At 43.0% G+C, this 10,413-nt stretch overlaps 1 protein-coding gene across 1 annotated transcript in view; it reads right to left on the reverse strand.

Moving 5' to 3' along the window:
- The window catches only part of Wdr38 (WD repeat domain 38), a 38,838-nt gene extending 28,679 nt beyond the window's left edge, over positions 1-10,159 (reverse strand). The window contains exons 1-3 of the mRNA XM_036183290.1: positions 9,989-10,159; positions 9,783-9,890; positions 8,537-8,824 (exon numbers count right to left, since the gene is read on the reverse strand). Coding sequence (XP_036039183.1) covers positions 8,537-8,824; positions 9,783-9,890; positions 9,989-10,159 — 567 coding nt within the window. The remainder of the gene's footprint in view (positions 1-8,536; positions 8,825-9,782; positions 9,891-9,988) is intronic.
- Positions 10,160-10,413: the final 254 nt, after the last annotated feature.

Below are 10,413 nucleotides of genomic sequence, written 5' to 3' on the forward strand. Positions count from 1 at the left end.
ACCTTGGTTTTAATTCTGAGCCCTGCACACCCTTTGGGTCTTTCAACAAACTTGGAACTACTGGGGAAACAGGAGGAGGGGTCCTAGACTCTATAGAGGCTCCTGATGGGTCCAGGAGAGCCTCAGACAAGGAAGGAAGGAATTCATAGAACCCTACAAATTCTATATTCCCCATAGTTAAAAAATGGTTGGATTTTTTTTTTTTTAAGTAAAAGCTTTGTTTTGGTAAAAAACGACAAAACCTCTTATAAGTGATGCTCATGACATCATTTGAAAAGATTTTACTCAGCTGGGAAGACCAAGAGGAAAATAAAAATTACCCTCTGTTGGCACCTCCCAGCTACTTATGAAAGTTATTCTTGAGCTTAGTTGCTGAGCTCCACCTAAGATGCCTCAACAATTCCCATGACCCAGAGAATGTGTGTGAGGGCCCCTCCTAGACTCAGCATCCCTTTCCTGTATCCCACTCATCCATTTGTCTAGTTAACTGTTTGTTGGGGCCAGGTTATAGCTCAGTTATAGAGTACTTACCTAGCATGTGTGAAGACTGAGGTTCCACCCCAAGTACTGTTAAAAAAAAAAAAAAAAGGGAAGAAAAGAAAACGTCATGAATGCAACCCTGCGCCAGGTTCTGCACCCTGGGAATTCAGGGTGGAACTGCTCTGAATTAAAATAATGACACAAGGAAGTATATGGTTGCAACCATGGCCAGAGCCATAGATGGAGTCTGGTTCTCTGAGGAAGCCAGAGACAACAGGGAGGGCTTTCTGGAGGAGTTAGTGGCTGGGATTAAAGGTGTGTGCCAACACTGCCCAGCTGGACCTGGTTTTGTCCTAGAGTCTATTTACTAATTTGCTAATATGCTCAAATAAGCCTTGTCCGAGTCTAAGCTGATCATATGGTCTGAGGGAGGCATGTAATCCATTCTGATTCTGAAAGAGGAAGGAACAGTCTGAAGGGGACTGCTGCAAAGTACCAGGCAGGCCTTTTCCTACCTCTGGACACCAATGGTGCAGATATGATGTCCAGAACTGTTGCAGCCATCTTGAACCCTGTCTCCTCATGCCTAATATACCTTTCTCCTCCCAGCCATTACTTCCTGGAATTAAAGGTGTGTGTACTTCCCTGTACTGGAATTAAAGATGTGTGCTACCACTGCCTGGCTCTGTTTTCTCTCCTAGACTAAGTCAATCTCATGCAGTCCAGGGTGGCCTTTAACTCACAGAGATCCAGAGAGATCTCTGCTTCCCAAGTGCTAGGATTAAAGGTGTGTGCCAGCCGGGCGGTGCTGGCACACGCCTGTAATCCCAGCACTCGGGAGGTAGAGGCAGGTGGATCTCTGTGAGTTCGAGGCCAGCCTGGTCTACAAAGCTAGTCCAGGACAGGCTCCAAAGCTACAGAGAAACCCTGTCTCAAAAAAAAAAAAAAAATGTGTGTGCCACCACTGCCTAGATTATGTCTAATCCAATCTAGTGGCTCTGTCCTCTGATCCTCAGACAAGCTTTATTAAGGTATACAATATATAACCACATTTCTCGTTTTTTTTCTAAAATAATAAAAGATTATAACTAATATAAGAAAAACTATATACAGTAAGTACAATAAGTATGTATAATATATACAGTCAAGAATTATATTAACAATGTCCAGTCCATTAACATTTGATAGATTCAGAGAAACTATTCTATTATTTATCCTATTTTGGTGAGTCTAAATTGTTGTACCTAATTCACATTCTACCCTAACCTGTATTACCAACTGAAAACTATCTTTTGATGCCTTTCAAATTTATACACTTTACACCTCTGTAGTGAGTTTATTTTCTGAATTTGTTAACAAGGAAAACTGTAACTATCTAGTCTTCAACTCCCTCAGAAACACAAGAAGGAAATATTAACTGAGTAAGCAGGAAGTGCAAGCAAGCAACTTCCAAAAAAATGTGAGAAATGACAGAAACAGCTGGCTGCCTGGACAGTCACCCAAGGTTCCTCTGCAACGTTGGGGCAACTATCTTCAGCCTATGTAGGCTAGCATATCTGACAGACTCATCTGTGAAGCAGGATTTTCTAAAAGGCCTTCCTACCTTGTCTTGGCAAGGTTTGGCAGTCCTTTCTTTTGTGTCCATTTTGGACAGCATACTGTCAGTAGTCGAGGCAAGGGCACTTTCTTGCCAAGTGGCTAACTTTTGCCACAAAGAAAGTAAACTCAATAAAGAGTTTCTTCAATCCCCATCATCTTCTCTAAAGAATATTGGTGCTACCAGGAGTCTCAGTATGGTAAAAAAAGAATCAATGTTATTAAAACATCTTAAATACCATATTCTGTAGATCTCTGAAGTGTTTAAAGATGACCTGTCTATCTAAAATATATTTCTGTTTGACCTTGAAAAAATACTGAATATGACAAGTTTGATTATAATGACTAACTACTAACTTGCATTTCTTTATATCCTAATTAGTTGGTAATAATAACTTTCAAGGCCTAGAAAATTACATTACATTATTAAATGAGATATAGGTACAATACCTTGAACAAGATTAGAAATATATGTACAGTATTTTCTAACAAAATCAATCTCAAATTTGTATCATTATGCATAATTTGTATACAATATACAAAAATCCAATCCAATATAAAATATTTAAAACTAGCAGTTGCCTTTTAAAAGTAGATTCAAGGGTTGGGGACTTAGCTCAGTGGTAGAGTGCTTGCCTAGCAAGCGCAAGGCCCTGGGTTCAATCCTCAGCTCAAAAAAAAATTAGATTCAATATCTACCTTTTTATCTTATCATATCAATATTCTCTCTTTTTCTTTTCAAAGTAGATTCAATAATCTACCCTTTATCCATCATTTCCTTATCTTTTTTTTTCAGAGTAGATTAATAATCTACCTTTTATCTTATTATATCTATATTCTCCTTTTATTCTTTTCAGAGTAGATTCAATAATCTACTCTTTTATCCTATCATTTCTATATAATACATTTCTATATTATACCTCCATTTCTTTTTTTTTTTTTTTTTTTTGGCCAGACCTGAGGACTGAACCCAGGGCCTTGTGCTTGCTAGGCAAGCGTTCTACCACTGAGCTAAATCCCCAACCCCCATTTCTTCTTTTAGAAAGATATTGACTATGACTAATAACAATTTTTAACCAACCCCTAAACAAAGACAAACATTCATAATTCATTTTTTGGAAATATGGTTGTAGTTTTCTAGGCTACTTCCTGTTGACTGGGGGTGCTGGTTTTTTTTTTTTTTTTTTTTTTTTTTTTTTTTTTTTTTTGAGCTGAGGATCGAACCCCGGGTCTTGAGCTTGCTAGGCAAGTGCTCTACCATTGAGCTAAGTCCCCAACCCCATGTGCTGGTATTCTTATGGGGACACAAAGAAAATTTAGGATTATGGTCAAATCCTGAATGGAGTAGACTGAGGCTCTCAGCTAGCCATCTTGATATTGTCCTGAGCAGTGGGACATTTTTTTCTTGGTGATTTTTCCTTTTTCTTCAGATGTCTCATTTGTCCAGTGTTCTTTAGATTTCTTAGCCTTCATTCTCCTGAAAGACAAAAACAAAACCCTTCCCCAACCCTAAATTTGGGGAGGTTCCCTATCTAATCTTTATCAATTTTGATTTAAGGTTTCTCCTGAAATTTTTATTCTCTCTTCTATAGTTGTTCTATCATCCAGAGCAATAGGTTTTTTACAATAGGCATTAAGTTCTTTAATTGCTCTGGGAAGGAGTTTCTTCCATAATGACAGGAAAGGACTGAACCAAATTTGACATGGGGACCTGTGAGGGGCCACTCAGGGTGTTTCTGGACAGCAAAGGTAAGAGATTACCTTGTCTGTCCCTTGTTGATCTACATGCCTTAGTCCAGTGTCTGCCTTTGCCACAGCTTCTGCATAATCCAGACATTCTATTGGGATTATTCCTTAAGAAAAGATTATTTGGGGGCTGGAGAGATGGCTCAGAGGTCCTGAGTTCAATTCCCAGCAACCACATGGTGGCTTGCAACCATCCACAATGAGAGATCTGGTGCCCTCTTCTGGCCTTCAGGCTGAACAATCACTGTATACATAATAAATAAATAAATCCTTTAAAAAAAAAAAAAAAGAAAGAAAACATTATTTCTAGGAATGCCCTGTTTACAATCCCTTCTTTGGTGACCTTGTTTACTGCAATTGAAATATTTGACATTACTAATTTTCTTCAAACCTCTTGAAATCACTTCTCCTATCCATGCATCATCATGATCATGAGATTCAATATTAATTGTATCTCAGATCCATTCCTCCAAGGGTGCTGATCTTGTCTTTAGCAGTATAATTACCCTTTTGAATTGTGCATTGGCATTTTCAAAAGCCAGAGATTCAATTATTATCTGTCTAGCTTCTGAATTTGGTGTCATTCTATTTACTGCTGAAGACAACCTTTGTAAGAAATCAGTCAAGGTTTCTTTTGGGCCCTGTAACTTTTGTAAATGACACAATTTTCTTTCCTACTTCTTTAATTCTGTCCCAAGCATTTGGCATAAAGCCAGGGTGTGGTCATCATATTGATATTGCCTTTCTACATTAGCATAATCTCCCTCTCCAAGAAGTTGATCTTGGGAGATTTCAAGACCTCTAGCTCTACTCTATTGTTCAATGGTTTTAGCCTCATCCCTCCACCAGGTCCTCCCTTGTAACTGGGGACCAGCCTCTGAGACAGCTGTAACCAAATCTCTCCAGTCTTGAGGGATAATTTTATTACAAGTTGACCATGAGTTTAATATCTGCTTCACAAAAGATGAGTGGATGCCATATGAGACTATTGCATCTTTGAATCTCTTCAAATCTAACATTTGCACAGGAGTCCAGTCAGCCTTGAGCATTTGGCAGTTCCTGTAAGGTTACTGGATAGATTAAGGTTGGCTGTTTGAAAGCCTTAGGCTGTTTTTCTGTAACTTTATAATGCAATGTTGACATTGGTTCTCCTTTAAATTCTTCTGTCAGGGTCTGAATATCTCTATGATCTGTTTTAACAAGTTTTTCTAAAACTTTTATCTTGTCACTCATATTAACCAACTTTTTAATGATCAAACAAGTAATATTTATAACTGACATTACATCTATCCCATCAACATTAATTATCCTCTCATTTAGTTGTTCCATTTTTAGATTGTCCAATGTATTATCAAACAGAGACCAAATGTCCCCCATTGTAAAAAATGTTTCCCATTTTTTTAATGTGGGGAAAAAAACTTTCTTTTAACTAATTCCTCCATTTAAGAAATCCCCTGCCCTCCGGGGTTCTCCCATTGTGCTGTAAGCCCGTATCTTTAAATGGCATTCAGCATTAAAAAAAAAAAAAAAAAAAAAAAAAAAAGGAAAGAAAGAAATTGAAGACAGCAATGTTCTAAAACAGGAACTGGTGATGGTGTCAGGGGCCTATGAGGATGCTGGACAAAAGTCTATCAAATTGTGCAAACAGGAAAATTGTATACTATGTGAATTATCTTATAAAAGATCATATATATAAAAGAAATCCCAATTGACTCACCAAATCTGCTGACAATGAGATTCAGATGATGGTGTGGCAGCAGCCCAAGGAGGACTCAGAGAAAGCCAAAGGGAAGAAACTATCTTTCTAAGTGCCTTCCATGGGCCTATAGAGAGCCTTTTCACATCCAAGAACCCATTTCAATCCCATAACATAACCTGGGATATTAGGTTACTTTGCAGATGGGAAGAGTAATATCAGAGACCAAGCAGAACACTTGGTGATGGGTAGCAGAACCAGATGAAGGTGGAGGGGAGAGTCTTCAAAAGCTCAGCTATTCCCTAAGGAGCTTATTCAAGCTGTTGGCACCTGTCAGGACCTCGTGCAGAAAAGCCAGAGCAGGCTGGGTGGACATCCTGGGAACAGTGACTCTCCCTACCAATAAAATGCCTTCAAGAGGCCTGGGAAACTTGACTTCAGATCACCTTTGTCTGATCTGGTCTGGTGCCAAACTATAAGCATAGAAAATCCAGCCCCTGAGTGGGAGTGAGAGATGACTGAGGTTGGGGGTAGGGTTCTGTACAGATAGGGGTATGGAGACCTCTCACTCAAGAAGAGAATAAGGGTTCTGTCCTACCCCAGTTGGAATGAGGGCCCTAGAGCCAAACAGCTAGGGCTGGGGCAGGGTCAGCCAACCTTTGGCACATGAAGTGCCACCCTGCATTCATGGCAGATAATCTTGGTGCTACTCATCCTACCAGCAGGCATGCATTCTGAAAGCCTGGTTTGTTTCTGTCTCATAGGGTTTCTGCAGGAATGCTAAGGGTCAGCAGCCTGTCCCCAGACATAGGCAGAGTTCAGGCTAGTGCAAAGCAGGGGGCAGACAGCATCTGGGTACAGATGGAGTCTTTGTGCTCTGTGCCCTAAGAATACTCTCAACCCTGCAGACTGCCCACTGGACAGAACTGCTGATACCATGCCAGGCTAGGCCTCATCTCTGCTACCTCTGGGGCAACCAGAGTAGAAATGTCTTCCTGGACACTGGTTGATATTGGATTTGCCTGTCTCTCTGAGTTCTGAAGGTACAGGCAACAGTATCCAGACACACCTGGCCAAGCCCTGTCTATACCACAGCCTTTAAAATGGGGATAGCTGAATGTGGTGGTTGCAAAATAATAGGGGGCTGGAGAGATGACTCACAGGTTAATGGTCTTCCAGAAAAGGACATTGTGTGGAGTCAGTTCTCTTTTTACCTTTATATAGATTCCAAGTATTGAACACATGTCTTGAGGTCTGTGCAGCAGTTTTGCCCACTAAGACATCTGACCAGCCTGTTTTGTGTCATTTTTAAGGCAGGATTTCATGTACCTCAGGCTGAGCCCACTATGTAGCTGAGGGTGATGTTGAACGCCTGATCTTTTTGCCTCTACCTCCATGAGTTTACCATCTCCTGCAGCTCCCCCAGCCTCTTTTGTCAGCTCCTTTTTGACACGCTGCCCTGACTACAGGGCACTGGTGATCCATGTTTTTGTTGGTCTAGACAGAAAGCAGCAGTCAACAGGATCCAATGTGGGTAGGGTGCCCAGACCTGCATGTGCCCCTCCTCCCACAGAGCAGGGAAGACTGCTGATCATTCCCACACCCTGGAGCTCTGGCTTGCAGGGTGCCTTCACCACTCACTACAGTAGATGTAACCATCTTGTTAAATAAGAAACACAGAGTCAATTGCAGAGTTAAAGCCAAGAGGTCAGAGCAATAGCTGAGAGCTGAAAACCTTACCCTTCACTGCTTCTGCTGTCTTTCCTCTCCACAAGAGAGCTACTTCCTGTGTCCTGTCTTTTATATAGACTTTCTGTTCTGCCTTCTCATTGGTTGTAAACCCAGCCACATGACCTCCCCATCACTGCCTGTCTGTACAGACCTCCAGGTCTTCTATGATTGGTATTGAAATTAAAGGCATGTGCCTCCATGCTGGCTGTATCCTTAAACACACAGAGATCCGCCTAGCTCTGCCTCCCAAGTGCTGGGATTAAAGGCATGCACCACCACGGCCCAGCGTCTGCTATAGCTTGCTCTGACCCCAAGGCAACTTTATTAATATACAAATAAAATCACATTTCAGTACAAATAAAATATCCCTATATTTCCCCTTTTCTATTTTAATAAAAAGAAAAAAGGAAAAAAGTTATAACTAATATAAGAAAAACTATATACTAAAAGTACAATAACTATATACAATATATACAAGCAATAAATACCTAAACAATGTCTAGTCCATTTGCATTTGACAAATTCAGAGAAAGTAATTCCATTATCTATCCTATTTTGGTAAGTCCAGAATGTACCTGATTCACTTTCTATCCTAACTTATATTACTAATGGAACTGTCTTATAACATCTTTCAAATTTATACACTTTCACCTCTAGTGAGTTTCTTTCCTGAAATTCTTAACAAGGAAAACTATAACTATAACTAACTGATCTTCAACTCCCTCAGAGACCCAAGAAGGAAATAATACTACCTAATAAAAAATAAAAACAGGAAGTGCATGCAAGCAGCTTCCAAAAAAAAAAAAAATGTGAGTTGACAGTGTTGGGGCATCATCTTCAGCCTATAGGCTTAGCGTATCTGACAATCTGACAGACTCACTTGTGAACTAGGATGTACACAAGGTCAACAGTTTGACCTCACATTTGGTGAAAGCAGTCCATGTACCAGAAACACCTGAATTCCATTAGTGTCATTGTCATGATTCAGGATTTTAAATTCTGGAAATTATTGATGTTTTTAAATTTAGCTGTCCATTCTTCTTGGCTGTGTGGATGCCATTCTTCTCTACATCCCTCTATTAAATGCCAGTCTACTATTGAGAGGGTTGAGCTTAGTTACTCTTCAAGAATAACTGTTTCATCTGCTGTTCCACTGCACCTCAGAAGCCATCGGCCTACTGCCTGTCACTACCATTTCCTATGAGGTGGACAGCACCCCATCCCTTGCAGTGAAGGGGTGGGTGTGTTCCCAGTGAGGAAGGAGGGTCTGCAGGCTCCCAGCCTGACAAAGCCTTTCTGCAGCTCAGCCAACTGCTCCTTTAGCTCTCGGTTCTGGGACAGTGCTCTGCTGATGGTGATGCGGTCACTCTGCATGCTCTCCAGGATCTGCTTGCGCTCCTCTGCCTGCTCACTCCAGCGCTCGGCCGCCCGCTCTGGCTCCAGTAGCCGCTCCTCCTGCTCCCGGTTCAGGAGGCTCAGGCTCTCATTGTCCTGCACCTGGGCCTTCAGCTGTCCCTTCAGATTCTCCAGTTTCTTCTGCAGCTGCTCTTCAACTTCAGAAGGCCCAGCTGGAGGCTTTGGGGCGGGGGGGGGGGGGGCGGGGGAGAGGCTCTTCTGAGAAAGGAAACAGGCACAGTGGGGGATGCACCCTTGGCTTCTCAGATAGGCTGGCTCCTTTGTGAGCTCGAGTCAGGCTTCCTGCCCCAAGCCTTGGCTTCTTTTCTGTCAGGTCTAAGACGAGGTAAGCATTTCAAGCCACTCTAGTACAGTTCTGTGTAGTGGGTAGCCATTCCAGCCTTGGCCTGGAAGTTCCAACCCCCATTGAGGCTTCGGTAATGGTCACACCTACAAGGCGGGGCTGAGAGTGGACGCTGAAGACCCAGGATCCAAAGGAGAGGGATCTCTTTTGGTGCCCTGACCCTGGACGCCGGAGGTAGACTGAGTAGAGTTGTCCAGAGAACACCACCGGACTGTGCCATACCTTTGCCAGACCCTACAACCTACCTATCCCTTCATTTGTAAGTTACCCCACAAAATAAACCTCCCTTTTAACTACGTGGAGTGGCCTTAATAATTTCACCAATAGTTCTGTGATGCTCAGTCATCTACAGGGGGGAGCAGTAGACATGGCACCCTGCTTTGCACAGAAGGACACATGCTGAGACAGACAAGACTTGCCACCTCCTGGCAGAGACCCCTTGCCCTCTGCTACAATGCCCTTGCACCCGCCTGCCTCCCCAGGGTGATGGGAACCACCGTCATGGCCCTTGGGCCCACTCCTGTTCCCAGGTCATCCTTGCCCTACTCACCCATCTGTCTCCTGAGTGCTGCCAAGCTGGTCTCCAGCTCTTGTACCTGACTCTGTGTTCCTTTTCTTCCTTCAGTGTGTGCAGCTGCCCAAAGGCATAGGGAAAGAGCTGGAGCTCTCGGGCATCTAGTCCTGGTCCCACCTCTGTAAAACTGAAGCCCCTAACCCCTCAGCTGCACCCTACTGATGCGCAGGAAGAGCAAAGACACCAAGGCCAGGCCTCACCTGCTCTGCCATTTGCTGTATCCTCTGCTGCCACCTGGCACTCTCTCCTTTCAGGTTCTCTGCATACTGGTCTCTCTCGATCTGGAGCTGCTTCAGCAACTCCATCAGCTGCATCAGTCAATGCACAAGTTACGAAGGGCTGTTACTAGTTCTCACCTGCCCTTGGCCACCTGAGGTCATGCCCTCCTCTCCCCACAAATCCTCACCTGGCCTACGTGGGTCTCCAGCTGAGCCCGCTCCTCCATGGCATGTTGTAACTGCTGGTTACTGTCAGAGGCCTCAGACTGGCTAGAGAACTGTAGAAGGAAAATGAGGGGTTCCACGTTAGTGCTCCCCGCAAGAGTGTCAGCTGGAATTAATGGACAACTCAGGGTCATTGCCGTATGAGAAAAGTGCCAGGAGGCAGTAAACCGCCTCCTGCATATGTCATTTAAATGAAAGCCATAGGATGATGGCTTTTCAGCTGGGCATGGAGGCTCATGCCTGCAACCTCAGCACTGGGAAGGCTAAGGGTAGGACTACCATGAGTTCAAAGCTAGCCTGGTTACTAGTGAGTTACAAGTCACTCTGGCTACTGATAAGACTAGTGATAGAGCAATTGATCTATCACCGAGTCACAACTCCAGGCTTT

This window comes from Onychomys torridus, chromosome 4, assembly GCF_903995425.1.
Source record: "Onychomys torridus chromosome 4, mOncTor1.1, whole genome shotgun sequence".
Classification (NCBI taxonomy): Eukaryota; Metazoa; Chordata; class Mammalia; order Rodentia; family Cricetidae; genus Onychomys; species Onychomys torridus.